Raw genomic sequence first — 15740 nt, forward strand, 5'->3', positions numbered from 1 at the left:
TGCACTTGCAGCCTTAGGAACGGGCGGTGTGTGTGCATGCTAATGAGGCGGGGCCTGTGTCTCAATTCCAGTTTTCCAACATGTTGCCTTTACTGGTGGGTCCGATAATCCTGGGATCCCATGTTGCTTCCATCATGGTGTGGCTCTGCCTTGCGATTCTGGCTACGTCCATCTCCCACTGCGGCTACCACCTGCCCTTCCTCCCGTCCCCGGAATTCCACGACTTCCACCACCTCAAGTAAGATCACTGTACGCTACGTAGACTGGCTCGCCCCATCAATGCGGAGACAGGACTTTGCCCATTTGTGAGGGCCCAACAGTGTCATGTGCCTCCCAGTCAATCTCTGCTCCACCTCAGTCCGGTTCACCTGCAGGCAGCTGCGGGCCTAGCCCTTTCAGCCTTTGGAAACGGGAAGCTCAGAGGTCAGAGCAGAGGACTGGGCCTCAGGCAGTTCCTGCTTTCCTAGCTCTGTGCAACCTTCAGCCAAATCGCTGGCCGCCTCCTCTCTCTTTCACCAGCCGCTGAGCTAGGAAACTGGCTCCAGAGCAGAAAACCAAACCTGAGCTCCTCTTTCTTGAGCGGATGAGACAGGAAATAGTGTGCAGGGTCCAGAGAACCCTCTCAGGGATCTAGGACATCAAGGACAATCTTGCTGGCTCCTTAATTCCTTCTCTGTCCAAAGGCGCAATGGGAAACAGACATGCCCCTGGCTAGAGAGCCTGATCCAGGGAGCCAGTGGACAGGCAGTGCTAGCACCTTCTTACACGGGTTAAGTGCAGCACCCACATTGGCACAGCAAGGCAGCGACAAGCCTGCAGGGAGTGTCCCAAGGGAGGTCCTGGCTCCAGCGAGGTCCCTGACTGTGCTCCAGAGCCAGCATCGCTCCCTGAGTGCTGCTTCCCCGTTCCTGCAATTCCTGGGCTGATACCTGGCGTTCCAGCCAGCGTGCGCCATTCCCCTCTGACACTGCCCAAGCAGAATGGCAGCGCAGCTCAGCAGGGACAGCAGAGCATATGGCCTTGAGCAATGCTGTAGGGCCAGCTCAGAGCTTCCTTGGCCAGAGAGGTACAGGCTGGCTGGTTGCGACTTCCCCTTTCCCACTCCCTGGCTAGGGAAGGGGGCACAGGCAGCCCGCCGTGCCTGGGGATGGAGAACAGCTCAGCTCAACACCTTTCCTAGATGACCACGTAGCAGAATGGGCAGGTCCTGGAAACCCATCCAGACCTCTCTAGGCTGCAAAGCAAAGGCTGGGAGAGATGCAATCCTGTTTCACTTTCCTTGCTGTAGGCCAGGGCTCTGATCAAGACACGAAGGATTGCAGCGGGGTAGGGTGAAAGGGAAGAGAGCCGCAAGGTCTACCTTGCTTCTTGCCGGTAACCTGCAGTCCCCGACGTGTTCCCTTTCTGCTTGGCTGCCAGGTTCAACCAGTGCTACGGAGTCCTGGGGGTGCTGGACCGCCTGCACGGGACGGACACGCTCTTCAAGCAAACCAAAGCCTACGAGAGGCACCAAGTCCTGCTGAGCCTCACGCCTCTCACGGAGAGCATTCCCGACGGGCCCAAAAAAGCCAAGTGACCCGCCTCCCCCCCGCCCGGTGATCACGAGAGCTAGCACCCATGATTATGCCAAATAATTTTCTAATGAGAAGCAGGTTATTGTTCTAAGTAACAAAGACAACATGGAACTGGGATCCATTGCCAGAGATTTGCGCTTGCTTCCCTTTGGTTCCCAGCAGCCTGGCATGCAGCGCTTAGCTCCAGGCAGCAGCCTCTGAGCCGGGCAGCCTCTGGGAGCACAGGGGTTTTTAGTTCCCTGGATCCAGCTGCCCCCCGCAGGCTCCATCCCAGCCCCACAGCAATGGCTGTTCAGATCTCCCTTCCCTGCACTCTTGGTTTTTAGAAAGCTGCTGCTTTCACAGGCCTTTTCAGCCCAGAGCTGCATCTCCCCTGCACTGCATGGGAAGTCACGGGGGATTCAGGAGCACAGCGCTGCTTTGATGCAGCCTGGCCCCATCTCATCCCAGCACGCTGGGCCTGGGTGAGTCGACCCGAACACCACATGGAAACATGCTTGTGAGGCAATATGGCCTTCATCACCACTTCACCAGCACCACCCGCCCTGGGAGCTCAACCGCCCACAGTAGTTACTTTCCATACCTAGGACATAAGGGCTCCATGCGTAAAACCTTAACTGACCACCTGCGAGGGACAGGCCAAAGCGCCCCCATGCGGTACAGTGCTGAGCACTGGGCAGGCTTGTTTCAACAAGTAACGAGGAGGATGAAACCAGCATGCAAGCCACTGAGGGACCTTTCCAGAATGGACTGCTCACTCCATCCCACTGCGAATCACCTCAAAGTAGGCCCAGGGCACCCCCATGGTTGCACAGTTATATGCCTGGAGAAAGACTTTAAGGCAGCGTTTCTTAAATTTAAGACCCAGGAACACCAAACTTTTTTTTTTTTTTTTAAATGGGGAACACCAAGGTTTTTTTGGTTGAGAATGAATAATTAAAAAAAAGTCGGGGGGGGGGGGGGGGAGAGAGAAGAGTCCAGGGAAGTTATTGAGCAAAAAAAAAAAACAAGGTGGTCATTTTGTCACAGAACAGTTTAAGAAACACTGCTTTAAAGGAGAGCTCCCCCACCATTGCTTTGTTCAGTAGGGAAAGCAGTGAAACCCTGGGGAGAGGCCTCGCGTCAGAAAACCACTACACAATTGCGCATATTTGCTCAGTAGATTGTTTCAGGAGTGGGGAGTGCTGAAAGCCAGGCCTGGGGGGTGCTGGTAGAGCGGTAGAGGAGCCTACACCAGAAACAAAGAGAACTGGATTGAGACTAAGCAGGTCTATTACCAGAGCTCTTCTGCAGAGCTCGCATAGTGCCTCGCGGCAGTGTACTCATCAAATGCCGCACTCTTACCTTTACAAGGATTTGTTCCACATGGGAAGTGTCTGCTCGGGGAGCAAGGGAGGTTGCGGGGGCAGGAGAGAGGCCGTACCACACTGTCTTTTGAGGTTTTTATTTTTATACATTTTTTTTGTATTAAAAAGGAAAAAGCATAATTACCACAAATTACAAAGGACTAAGCAGTACTAGAATAATGAATCACATCAGCCTAGAAAGCAGATACTCTGAATAATATTAATGTTATAATACAAGCTCTCATTCAAGTATTTTACATTTTTTTTTGTCGTGGTTGTTTTTCCTCTTTTCCTTTTAAACGGGATGATGATCCTAGCACACGAGTCAAGATGATGTACTATCAACAGAAGATGGATCACATACAGCGGGTCGGATTAACAAGATTTTCCTCCCCAGTGATGAGTGGTCTGATAAGCCATTGGAAATTTGTCTCTACATTAAAAACGCAGCTGAAGAAGGTTGCAAGAAACACTTTGTCAGGGAGTAGAGGGAGGAGGTTGGGACAGACACAGAGCCCAGTTGGGAAGGGCAGCCCGATCAAACTAATACCCTCTTTTGTGCTGGCTGAGCAATTGGGCAGTTAGACAAGAAACACTGGCTCTATTGAAAGGCAGGTTATCCACAGCTTTGAGCAGCTCAGAGCGAGACCCGACGCCGAAAAACCCTCCCTGCTCCAACCACGTCCAGTTAAAGCTGTGTCCATTTCCAAGTCAGAGTTCCATGGGCCAATGGGAGCACATTCCTCAGGGACCAACCAAGGCTGGGGTTGAAAAAGGGGGAGGGTTCAGCCACCCTTTCCAGAGGCACACCACACTATGCCAGGAAGACTCCAATGAAATACCAGGCCCTCCCCCTCCCAAGGATATCATTGGTACAAGCCAACCTGTTCTATCCAACTGGTGCTCTGGAAGTGATGAGAAAAGTGGGAACGTACCACTGAGGAATAAAGTGGAGAGATTGGGGTGTTAGCAGAAATACATCTGACTTTTGACATGAAAGTGTCTATAAAAACCAAAATGGGTAGGTTTAAGCCCATGCCCTTTCCCGCTCAGAGAGCTTCCAACAATAGGGTGTGCTTGTCACAGATACATCGGTCCTATGTTCAAGTGTCTTCAGAAAGTGAAGATGTAAACTACGCTTTGAAACGTTACCCCTAGAATTAAAAGAAAAAGTCACTCCACCCAATCCACATCAGAGATGAAACTGTTTTCCAAAAAACCCACTCTTCTCTATTATTATAGGAACTGGAAATTAAAACTAAAAACTCAGTGAGGCATTTAACATTAGGTGTAGCAACCCTCTCCTGTAAGAGCCTAACGTTGATTGCAAAAGAAAGCGAGCTACTGACGAATCCAAAGTCTGGGAGAAGAGATGCACAGAGGACATAGCATCGCAAACAGTTTGCTACATTTACAGAGGGGGCGGGGGTTGTGTGTGCGCGCGCGCGTATGTGCGCTTTGATAAAACAAAATAATGTCTCCAAGGCATTAACAGCTAAAAGGCTCCGCTCCGCATTGTCGTATTGAACACGTACAGAAGTATGGCAGAGTATTGAGGTTAATATGTCACTTGTTACAGTACAGTCAACCAACCAGAAGCAGAGTGAGTGAATACAGAACCTGGACAGACTCCAACGATTACAGATAACCACCTGGAGGGGGAACAAGCCATGAGGAGCAGACAGCAGCAGCACCTAGACACGTTTTCCATTTTTTAAAAAACCCACTCTGTGCAACCCCTGAACCACAGTGTTTTGGACCATGCCACAGCTACCTGTATGAGATAAGGACATCCCATGTGCAGGGCCCGAGAGAGGCGAGATGCACATGATTTAACACGCTTCTCCCATTTGGAATGGTACAGCCAACAGCATCCCCCCCTCGGCGGCGGTGGGGCAGACCAGGCTCTGCATTACCCCCTCAGTCTGCGCCAGCCTGAAGATGGATGGTGGCTTCCTACTCATAAGGAGCGGTTCAGTAGCAGACATGGCAGCTGAAAGCTGCAAAACCGATCGGCACGTGAGAACCATTTTTTTAAGGAGGCGGGATGGTCAAGATGGACCCACCGGACTAGAAGGGAGGTCAAGTTCCTCGCCAGAAAGTGGTGATGAGGGGGAGGAAATAAACCAATTCAAACGTCAGACTGTTTGCTCTTTTCTAGAAGGAAAGTGTATTTCGACCGCTGTCTCCCCTCCTCAGAGGCACGTTAGGCTGCATGCAGCCCTCCAGCTACAGATACAGTCCGTACAGCAGAAGTGGGGCTCACTTCGCTTCGGGCAGCCGTGTCTGGAGACTCCTGCGCCATAAGGCATGGCAGACCTCTCTCCAAGGTCACCACGGTGGCGAGGTGCTGCGGGGCTCTACGCTGGTGAACCTACGCGACAAACCCTACGTAGGCAGCCCTCATCTGAACAGCGCCCAAGACTCGTACGTCTGGTCCATTGCTAGATGGTCCTCCCTTTGGAGCATGGTGTACGCTGTCAACAGCGAGAGGCTGAAATGGGATCTGGTTGCCCGAGTTGATTTCAGTTTTCAGGACCACACGCAGGATGATTATCGAGTACATTTCTGCATCCCCCCCTTCCCCAGGTAGCTGGGCCTGCATCACACAGCAATGTGCAAAGAGCTCACTCGCGACCCTGTTGTGATCTGCCACAATTCAACCGCATGTCAGTCTAGCCCGGCGGCACCACTCTCCGGGCACGCTTCCCAGGCCAGCAACAAACCGCTGAGCTGCATGGGAAACCAACTGCTCTGGGCTGAAGTTGGAGAGGGCACCACACCAAACAGACTGAACGGCAGTTTGGCTCTCTCGTGTGCTCCTGGGCACCTCTGCCATCCAATGGCTCCTTTAGCCTGTTGGTTTCACAAGCAAGCATTCCTCCAGGCGAGCCCGCTTTTCCTAGTTCCCCAGCTGGAACCAGCTGTCTTCATCCTGACCACTCAAAGAGAGCCCCCGCCCCCAACAACAGAGAGAGCTGCATCTCCTGTCACGCCGCAGTATCCTCCAGGCCCCAGCACCCCAACCGAAAGCCCCGCACACCCACAATATGAAGGGTCTGGCTCCAGCTCACAAGACTAGGGAAAGTCAAAGCCAAGGCTGAAAAGTCAGCGCTGGTGGCCAGCTGGAGACTCCTGTGCTATCCCAGACAGCGGAGAAAGGCGACGACTCTGGAACAGGCCTCTGTGCTTACATCAGGCCTTGAGGTGATTCCCAGGAGCAGGCCGGCGCTTCAGTTGTGGAACAACAGGATTTTGATTTATGGGAACAGAGTATCAACCACTCAGAGCCTAGCCAAGGGCCCTAACTGGAGACAGAAGTCGTCTCAACCAACCAGCATCTTAGCCCCCCATGTCTCCCCCAAGAGCAGCAAGTTTTATGCAGAGAAGCTGGTTCTTTCGCCGGACAGGGCCTACGAACAGCTTCCGGGCCTCTCGCCACCCACTTTGGGCAAAGCCAACGCCCAGCAGCAGCAAACACGGCCCTCTGGCTGACCCACTCCAGCTGGCATGGCTGCCCTTCCTGTTTGCGCAGGGCAGGATGTTCTGCTACTAAGCAGCATGCAAGCCCTAGACACGCCACCACCGCCAGGAGCAGTGGGCGCAGCACCCAGGGAAGCACGCAGGGGCAGCCCTCACGGCCAGTTGGGTACAGCCCCCTCCCCTCCTGGGGAACGGACCGCTGCCTTCAAATCCGAGTTCCGGGATACCGCCAGTCCTTCCACCGTACCACTTCAGCCCTGACTGCTCCCCAGCGGGCGTGGCCTTTGCCTGGGAGAACGAGGATTGGCCCCCCCAAAGCCGTCTCATGCTGCACCTGGGAGTCTGACCAACGCCCTGTGCCGCTGGGCTCAAGCCTGCACAGCCTAGGGCTTCGCAACCGCTGCACGGCCTTGCCGGGCACCCGAAGAGGCCTGAAGGCACCAATCTACAGACACCACATTTCACAGGCAGCCTCCTGACTCGAGACCGTCCCCACACGTTGCATGAGGCAGCCCGTAAGACGGCTTTCTCCACATCCGCCTTCCCCAGCCACGTTCGCGCGCTCTGGGGCCCTCGCATCTCTCAGCTCCGTGCCTCCCCTTCTCCAGAAGTCAGCCCGGCCGCCCAGCCCTGCGCCTCCCTTACCCCCCAGCCAACCGAGCACCCCGATAACCCCGCCCTGTGCTGCCCCCGGCTTGCCGGACCAGTGGGAGGAACGAATGACAGTGCACCTGTGAGTCAGAGAGGCAATAGCACATCCAGTCGCTGTAGCAGGAAGGACACTACAACAGTATATACACATGACGTCGGCTTCAACTACTTAGGCTATTAAGTCTTAGATTAAACTGCATCAGCACCGCTTCCTCTCCGCAGCAGGGCCCACAGCCTGCCTCCGGAGCCGGGCGGGGCCCGAGACCCGGGGTGGGTCGTAGGTCTCAGCAGCAGGAAGCAGCTACGGGAGCACTGTAAATGCAACCGAATTGCCTGGGAGATCGCCAGCCGGTCCCAGCAGAGTCTCACAAAGAGGCGGTTACAGAGGCGCTCCTGCTGCTCGGCCGGTGACGCGTCGCCCGGCCACCACACCCCGAGGAAGTCAGGCAGGTCTTGCAACTCCTACTCCACAATAAGGCAACTTTTTTGTGTGGGGTTTTTTTTTTTTTTAAACAATTATTTTCAAGGAAGAAAGCCAAGGGACAGCAGTCTGCGTAGAGAGGGGCTGTGTCTTTTTTTGTGTTTTTTAAAAAGGGAGAGGAAGAGAGCTCCTCCTAGTGCAGCCAGCGTTCCTGCACGAGCCCACGGCTCCCACCCTCGCTGTCCTCGCACAGGAGAGTCAAATGAGCCCGTCGGGATGCCTGGTCAAGGTCCTTTGGTTGGCTTCCACTGTCCGTGATGGAAGGGTACGTCGGGTAGAGGGGAATCCTTCCCGGCAAATGGAGCTGGTGGGAAAAGGGGCAAATACAATCAATCGAGTCCTTCTGTATCGGTTGGGGCTGGGTTTTCGTTAACGCGTCGTTGTATCCGGAATGGGAGAAGTCAGCCGGGTCGGGGATCGGCTGTTCCGTAGGGTGTCCGCAGGCACCGGGGAGATGCAGGCCAGTCTGCGCGGAACCCCACCGATTTCGGAGCAGGCTGCATAGCTGATCCAAAGGGATGCGTGTCCGGGGGAAGAGGGGCTGCGTAGTGCAGTGATTTTGGTAAATCCAGACGAGCTATCAATAATTTAAAACTTGATATATATATTTATATATATATATATTTATATAATAAAAAAAATATCTTCCCCTTCCCAACCCATCCAGAAAGAAGCTAAGACAAAAGTGGGGGCGGAGGGGTGGGGTCCAGCGCCGTCAGCAAGCAAAGGCTCCTGGTCGGATGGGGATCGTCTTGTTTTCCAGCCACGAGAGATGGTGTGCGTTGAAGTTTCCCCAGCAGCCTATTCTTGGATACCCACGTTTCAACTCCCTGCCTGTCCCTCCCCACCGCGTTTCGTCCCTCCCCCAGTCAAAACTCCCCCTCAACCCACCCGTTCCCCAAAAGGAAGCGAAGCTCCAGCTTCTCTACTTCCCCAGTGTTTGAGATTCCGCCGCCGCGGTGGCGAGGGCAGGGTGGCTCAGGTTTTTGGCATCCTCTCTCGCAGGCTGGCTGGACGAGGCGTGGGCTTGGCTGGATGGGGACTGGCTGACGGGCTTGCTGGAAGACTGGGATGGGTAGCGCTTCCTTCCCTCTCCTCCCGCCGTCGACGGGAATCTCTTCGGACCGCCTTCCTCGCCCATGGGCGGCTGGAAGAGAAACAGCTTTGGGGTCAGAGCAGCCCTCTCCAAGTGAGCCCCCCGCAGGCATGTGAGCGGGATTGCACCAGGAGCACAGCCCGGCCTCCCGTCTGCACCTGGACCCCAGGGAACAAGGGAAGCGGGGGCGGGGGGGGGGGGGGGTTAACCTTGGCTCAGCCTCCCCACCCATCCGAGCAGGGGTTTGGGGAGGGCTGCACATAGGCTGCACCAGAGAGCCAGAGGGAAGAATTCTCCCGGGGCAGACAGGCTCCAGGACCGTGTACTGAGTCCCTGTGGCCTCCCTTCCGTGCTAGGATCCCGAACCCTCACCAAAGGAGGCAGCCGCTCGAACCGGCTTGGGGCTCCAAGGGGAAAGCTCGTGCCAAGGTGCTTAATCCCTAAGCCCGGCGGATTAGCTCCGGGAGAGGAACCCTCAGGAGCTAGGGCAGGGGCGCCAGCCGGCAGCTACGGAGGGGAACTAGCCAGGCTCAAGGGCAGGGTGAGCCTTCCTGGCTCCCCCACAGGAGACCCGTCCCTCCAGAGCTCACCTACCGCTGGCTGTTCTCCTGCCCTGCCCAGCTCCACCTCCCCCACGCGCCCCGCTCAGCCTCCCGCCCTCCCCCCAGCTCCACGTTCATTGAAACTCTCCTGCACTGCCGCTCAGCTGCGCCTCAAGCCCTGACTCACGGGCCGGTGGGGCGAAAACTCCACCTTGCTCCTGCGGGACGGAGCGCATCCCCAGCCTCAGCCACCCACAGGCCAGCTACAAAGAGCACAAGGGCCCTGCTCCTCTCCCCCAGGGAAGCAATTTGGGGGTGGCCGGAGGGCAAACCCAAGCGACACCCCACTCCCATGGCGACAGTAACAAGGGAAGAGCCCCCAGTTCAGGGGCCTCTGGTCCCCCACCCAGCTGCACCTCCACACGCCGGCGGGTGTCGCTGCGGATTGGTTTTGTCTCCGCAAATCTAAACCAGGCCCAATTCCATCTCAACTGCCCCCCCGCCCCCGCCCCGCCCTGGGAGGAGTGGCCAGATACTGGGATAGGAGTGGGGAGGAGGGGGGCGAGGAGCAGAGCGGGGGCCAGCCCCGGCGCCTACTCACGTCCACTCGGAAGTCCTCGAGGCGCCGGAACTTGCTGAGGTATTCCTGCAGCTTGCGAGCAATGTCCAGGTTTTTGGCTTTGGAATATTTTAAAAAGGCCCAAAACTTTTCCAGCCCGTAGAGCTGCCCTGTTAGGAAACAGCAGGCGCCAGTCACTAGAGCTGTCCCCCGCCCCACGAGCACCCTCTCCGCCCGGGCTCCCTGCGGCACGCCGGGACTGCCAGCCTGTAGCCACGAGGCACCAGCCCGGCGGGCGCGGAGCCTCAACAGGCCTCAGGCCTGGCGCAGCGGCCGCCCAGCACCAAGAGCGTGCCCTGACGTCAAGGCATGGGGGGCTGTCTGCTTCCCAGAGGCCACCAGGGGCGGGGAGTGCAGCCGCGCCGGGAAAGGGTCCCTCCTGGACGTCACCAGCTCTGGGAGACGGGGCGTGGCCGGGGCAGCGACTAGCTCTGCCTGCCGGGGCCGGGGAACTGCTCAGCCCAAGGGTCACCACAAGCCCTTGGAGAAGCCCTGGAGGATGCACTCCAGCCTACGTCCGTGCCCTTCCCAGCGCCAGGCCCCGTGCCTGCTTGGTCCCGACGCAGCTGGGGTCCCACGTGCTCCGCCCCACTCCCACAGCGACCCCAGGGCACGGCTGGGGAAGGGGCAGGGAGCGGCGGAAGGAACCACCCACCGGCTTCGTAATCCTTGATGGTTTCTTCTTGGAAATCCTTAAAGATGTCAGGCCGGAATTTCTTCTCCAGCCCGTAGCTGTAGTATCGGAAAAGGCACTCCAGGCCGTACCTGCAAAACACAGCAGCCAGCCCCGCTCCTGAGCGCCGCCTGCAGACAGGGCCCCCGCCCCACGTCAGCCGGGAACGGCCCCTCTCCCAGGGCCAGGAGCGCACCAGGACACACCCCGGCTTCTGCGAGCAGCAGAGGGGAAGCGTCTCCCCCCAGGCCGCTCACATCCTCAGTGTAGCCCTGAGGTCACGCCGGAGCTCCCTCTTCTCCGAGACCAGCCAGCCTCGACCCCCCAGCCCCACGACCGGCCTGTCCTGCCCCCCCTCCCCACGGCGGCCACTGCCCTACCTGTATCCCTCCTTCGCGTCTTCCAAAGCCAGCTGCTTGAACTCCTCGTACATTTTCTTGTTGAAGTGATCGCGGAGGAAAAAGGACCAAAACCGGAAGAGCGTGTTCATCTCCTGGGACTGGCCGATGCCCAGGCGTTTCCGCTCTGCGTGGGCAGAAGGAAAGCGGTGACTTGGGGTGCTTGGACAGCCTGCTACGGAGCAGGGGCACAGAGAGGAGGATTCTCTGAATTCGCCGGCCCTACAGTAACCCCCGCCCCACAGCCAGACCCATCTCGCCTATGGCCCGGCTCCCCACAGTAGCCAATGCCAGATGCCTCAGAAGGAACAATCAGAGCAGGCAGTCACCAGGTGATCCCTCCCATCGTCCATTCCCAGCTTCTGGCAAGTGAGGCTAGGGACACTTCAGAGCCATCGGTGGACCAGGGACTTACCTAGTACTTTTTTGAACCTTGTTATAGTCCTGGCTTTCACATCATCCTGTGGCAAGGAGTTCCACAGGTTGACTACGCATTGTTGCTGCTAGTTGCTCTAAGTTCCCCAACACCAGTCCTCCCTGCGTGCCTCAAGATGGAATGCCAGCTACCGGGTGCCCTTTCTAGGCTCCAATGCAGGGTCAAGAGGGTTACTTCCAACATGCCTGCACTGGGTGAGCGACCAGTGGTGTCTATTGCCCCAACAGAGGGAGTACAGCAGCAGGACGACGTGTTCGCCTGTGACCTGTGCCACTAGCGCGTGCTGCTGCAGGAGCCCCGGGACGAGCTCCGCCGGGCCTCCCCTCACCCACCGTTAAGGCAGCGCCGACGGTACTTGTGGTACACGTGTTGCGTGAAGCCGTTCTCCTTGAGCAGCTCGTGGGAGGGATGCTGGAACTTGGGCAGCGACTGGGGGGTGCAGCCGTAGCTCCCCACTGCCGGGGTTCCTTCCGAGGGGCTGGAGCTGAGCACAAGACACGCCCGTCAAACCGCCTGCCCTTCCTCAGGTACCGGCTGAGCGGCGGCAGCCGAGGGGGAGGGCGCCTGGGGTGGCAGCCGAGGGCGGGGAGGGGGTCCGGGGGCAGGAAGGAAAGCAGGGCTCTGATGGTCTGCACCATCGCCCCCTGCACATGCTCCTCAGGCCTGGCCCGGTGTCTGGCCCAGAAACCAAGACAGCGCAGAGACGTACAGGCCCCAGGGATGGGGGCCCCGGGGCTAGCAGGGCCCTGCCACGCACACACGGCGGGTTAGCTCCCTACACGCCCTCAACTGTCCGCCACAGAGGGGGGAACAACTCTCCTCCTCCCCTTCAGATGGAGCCCAACCCGGCCACCAGCCTCCTGCCGGGGCAGCTCGGTGAGACGGGCAAGGGACGAGCCCGCTAACCCAGCCAGTCGCCAGGCTCGCCTGCCGCACCAGGGCCGGACAGCGCCTCCCCCCCCCAGCGCCGGGTCTCTCGCTGCCCCCCCATACCTGATGGAGGCCGTGCGGGGCCTGTGCTCCCGGGAGTCCATCACCCAGCCAACGTGACATTCCATGGGGGGGTTGGAGCTGTGCCGCGTCTTCCTCTTCCGCGGGGTCTGCGGGAGTCAGCAGCGTGAGCGTCTTGGCTCCAGCTCCGGCTCCCCCCAGCCCCGCGCACCGCCCCCTCCCCCCCAGCCACCCCCGCCATCTCACCTTGGCGTCTATCGTCCTGCCCTCCTTCACCACGGGGTAGAAGCGGGGCGTCTGCGTCGGGTCCTTCAGCTGGGGCGTGCGGGGCGTGCGGGGGGTGCGGGCGCTGCGATAGTTGGGCGATTCTGGCACGGTGGTTGGCAGCGACCGGGCGATGGTCGAAGGCTCCGGGACGCCGAATAGCTTATTGGCCAAAGCGTCCGTAGGGACTGCGGGGAGGAGGGGGCGGGAACACCCCAGAAAGCAGCTCAGCCCCAGCACTGGCAGGGGGCGAGAACCACTGGGGGGAGGGGGGAGCTAGGACACTCCCGGTTTCTCAGCATGCTGCAGACGGTGACAGGCTGCGGGGGGCAAGGGTGCACAGCCCTGCCCCCCACTCGACATCCCTGGGCAGGGGGGCTGGCAACCCCCCCCATGGGGTCCCTGGCGCACTGGGCTCGGCAGCGACCGCAACAATCCCTCCTGGAGCGCCGGCTGCTCCGCCTCCAGCAGGGGACGGGCAGAGCCCTGCACACCTGGGGGTACCTGCTCGCCGGGGGCCCCCCTTCTCCCATGGCGGCTACCGGAGCGGCTAAGGCTGGGGTGCTCCCGGCCAGGCACCTCCCCCCAAGCCGGTCCCGCTCAGCGCCCCGCCCCCTACCTTGCTGGAACCTGGGGGGCCCAGGCGGGACTTCCTGGTTTGGATCAACGGGGGGCTCCGGGGTCAGCGTATCGAACTGCTCCCGGCTGATCATATTGACCTTCTTGAAGTTCTCAACTTCTTGCTGCACGTGAAGACAGAGAGGCTGGAGCTGCCGGCCCAGCGGCCCTGCCCGCGGCGGGACGGCTCGGCCCGACTCCCCGCCCGGCCTAAGCCGGCGCAGCACCTGCGGTTCAAGCCCCGTCGTGCGGCGCCCTCCCCCACCCGGCACAGCACCACGGCCCTCCCCCCGTGGTGACTGGCGACAGGCCAGGCCGGTGGGTGGCAGAGGGCACCCAGTAAGTCTAGGGAAGGACTCTGCACAGTAGCCCCTCGGGTTCTAGGCTCCAGCTGTGGAAACTCCCCCAACTTCTGGCCTGTCCGTTGTTCAGCCCGGGCCCCAGGAAAGGCCGGGCTGGCGCACAGAGCGTTTAACCCAGGCCAGCCGACGCCTGCGACCCTGAGGGGGGCCAGCGGGAAGCTGGAGCGCGGGAGCTCTTGTGCTGTGGTCTGTGTCCTCCCCCCACCCCCTGCGGCATCCTAGCTGCGCTGGGACCCGCCTTCCCCTCGTAGGAACGGTCCCCCCCCCCCGGGCTGCCGCTGCGCTCTCGGAAGCTGGGGAGAGCCATGCACGGGCAGTTCCCAGCAGTTCCACCCGACCCGCAGTTCTGCTGTAGCGTCATCTGCAGAGGCCGCAGCGTCCTGGAAGCAGAGCGACTTCAGCCCAGCAGCCGCCCCCTGCTCCGGAACGGCGCGAGTCACACCGGCCTCGGTGCGGCAGGCTCCCCACCCGGGGGCGGCTACGCCGGGACACCTCCCCGAGCAGGCCAGCCCCAAGGGCCCGTTTACGCCGCCAGAGGACAAGCCGCGCCAGGAAGCCTGCGACAGACTCCGAGGGGCAGGCCACTGGCGTCCGAGGGGCAAGGCAGAGCGGGATGGGAGGGAGCGATCCCCACGCAAAGCGATGGGCCGGCAAGTCAGAGACTGGAGCACGGGGGCGGCATGAACAGAGGCAGAAGCAGCCGGGGGAGGAGAAGGCGCAGCACAGGAAGGAAACAAGGCAGAGTCTGGGGGGAGGGGGCCAGGAGCACAAATCGGCTGCAGGTCGAGCCAGAAGGGGGGACAGGCCCCACGTGGCAGGAAGGGGAGAGGGACGGGGGCATTTCCCGCCAAGGTGTCGTGCTACCACGGGAGGAAAGGGAGCCCCGAGCCCCTCCAGGGCACGCTGGGGACCAGGCTATGCAAGCCGTGCCCACGTGCTCCTGTTTGGCAGGTAGGAGCCCCGGCTCCGGCACGGTCAGCAGGAAACCTTCCGTGGGTTCCCTCGCCCGCTCCTGACTTGGGCTTGCCAAGGCTGGGCTGCCCGAGTTTAAACCAGCACAGGCCACTGCCTGGGCCGCGCCGTCTCAGTCCGACCCGGGTTTATCCCGGCTTAGCAGGAGCTGGCTCGGAAGAGGAGCAAGTGCACCGGACACGAGCCAGCGACTCCGCCACGTCCTCGTCCGGGGCTCACGGAGCCGGGCTCCGGCTCTCACCTTGATCTGCGAGTACTCGGGCTCAAACTGCTCCGTCCACAGGTCCTGCTCGTAGTAATAGAGTCCGTCGTTGATGACCTTGGCGAGCTCGGAGCTCATTTTCGCCCGGGAGGTGTGATTGCCCGTGCGGTCCCCGCCCGGGTGCCGGCGCAGGTAGGGGGGCGTCTGCGTCACAATCAGGATCTTGTTCACGTCCCGGTCGTCGATCTCGTAGTCCGAATCCTCGTCCGACCAGTCGGTGAAGGTGTTCTTGCGGCCGTCTATCTGCTCCATCTCCTCGTCAAACAGGAAGTCCAGCTCCTCGGGTTCGTCTTGGTCCTTCAGCTTCGGCGGCGCCTTGGACTCCTCCGCTTTCTGAAGGCAAACAGAGGAGATGAGCCGGGCTCCAGCGGAACAGCCGTTTCCCAGATCCCAAGCCAGGGAGAACGGGACATTTCTGCCCTGGCTGGTTCGGCCTGGAGCCCGCAGACCCCGGCGCTGACCCACACGGCGGGACCCTGCGGAACTCACCGCAGCAGGTTTGGGGCTGCTTCAGCTCCCAAGGCTGCGCGAGTGAGGGGACGGGATGGGGCGAGAGAGAACAAGGAAGCTCCCCAAAATGGAAAGCCGGGCGGCCGTGCAATTAAGCCCCATGCAGGGGGTCAGGGACCCCTCCTCACCAGCCCCAACCTCCTGCCCTTCCCCGTCCTGAGCACCTTCCTCCCCCGAAGTCTTCATATCGGGCCCCATCCCAGAGCCCACCCCCCTGCCCAGAGCCTGTCCACCTCCTTCCCTTTGACCCAGAGCCCTCCCAAACCTGGAGGCCCCCCCACACCCGAAGCTCCTTATCTCCAGGCCTGAGCCCCCTCCCCAGCTCAAAACCCCCGGTCCGTCCCCCGCCACACGAATTTGTAACGTGCACCAACGTGGAGCAGGGACGTAAAATCCCGGTTCAAGAGTTAAACGTCCCAGATAACGGGAGACCCACCGGCCACCCCGCGGCTGGACTGCAGACCTGCCCCCGGCAATGGGGGGCGAGGGAGCTGCTCTGACC

General features: G+C 59.9%; 2 protein-coding genes across 7 annotated transcripts in view; one reads left to right on the forward strand and one right to left on the reverse strand.

Annotated features, from left to right (window-relative positions):
- Nucleotides 1-2456, forward strand: part of FAXDC2 (fatty acid hydroxylase domain containing 2) — a 32238-nt gene extending 29782 nt beyond the window's left edge. For all 5 annotated transcript variants that reach the window (XM_075900604.2, XM_075900606.2, XM_075900605.2 and 2 more), the window contains exons 9-10: nucleotides 72-238; nucleotides 1420-2456. In XM_075900604.2, coding sequence (XP_075756719.1) covers nucleotides 72-238; nucleotides 1420-1576 — 324 coding nt within the window. In that variant the 3' untranslated portion in view covers nucleotides 1577-2456. The remainder of the gene's footprint in view (nucleotides 1-71; nucleotides 239-1419) is intronic.
- Nucleotides 2457-3002: 546 nt separating this feature from the next.
- Nucleotides 3003-15740, reverse strand: part of LARP1 (La ribonucleoprotein 1, translational regulator) — a 72168-nt gene continuing 59430 nt past the window's right edge. For both annotated transcript variants that reach the window (XM_075900603.2, XM_075900602.2), the window contains exons 11-19: nucleotides 14708-15061; nucleotides 13134-13257; nucleotides 12497-12702; nucleotides 12293-12399; nucleotides 11632-11783; nucleotides 10846-10990; nucleotides 10448-10557; nucleotides 9775-9902; nucleotides 3003-8682 (exon numbers count right to left, since the gene is read on the reverse strand). In XM_075900603.2, the coding sequence (XP_075756718.1) occupies nucleotides 8461-8682; nucleotides 9775-9902; nucleotides 10448-10557; nucleotides 10846-10990; nucleotides 11632-11783; nucleotides 12293-12399; nucleotides 12497-12702; nucleotides 13134-13257; nucleotides 14708-15061 (1548 nt within the window). In that variant the 3' untranslated portion in view covers nucleotides 3003-8460. The remainder of the gene's footprint in view (nucleotides 8683-9774; nucleotides 9903-10447; nucleotides 10558-10845; nucleotides 10991-11631; nucleotides 11784-12292; nucleotides 12400-12496; nucleotides 12703-13133; nucleotides 13258-14707; nucleotides 15062-15740) is intronic.

This window comes from Pelodiscus sinensis, chromosome 16 (assembly GCF_052426305.1).
Source record: "Pelodiscus sinensis isolate ZL-2025 chromosome 16, ASM5242630v1, whole genome shotgun sequence".
In the NCBI taxonomy this organism is placed as follows: Eukaryota; Metazoa; Chordata; order Testudines; family Trionychidae; genus Pelodiscus; species Pelodiscus sinensis.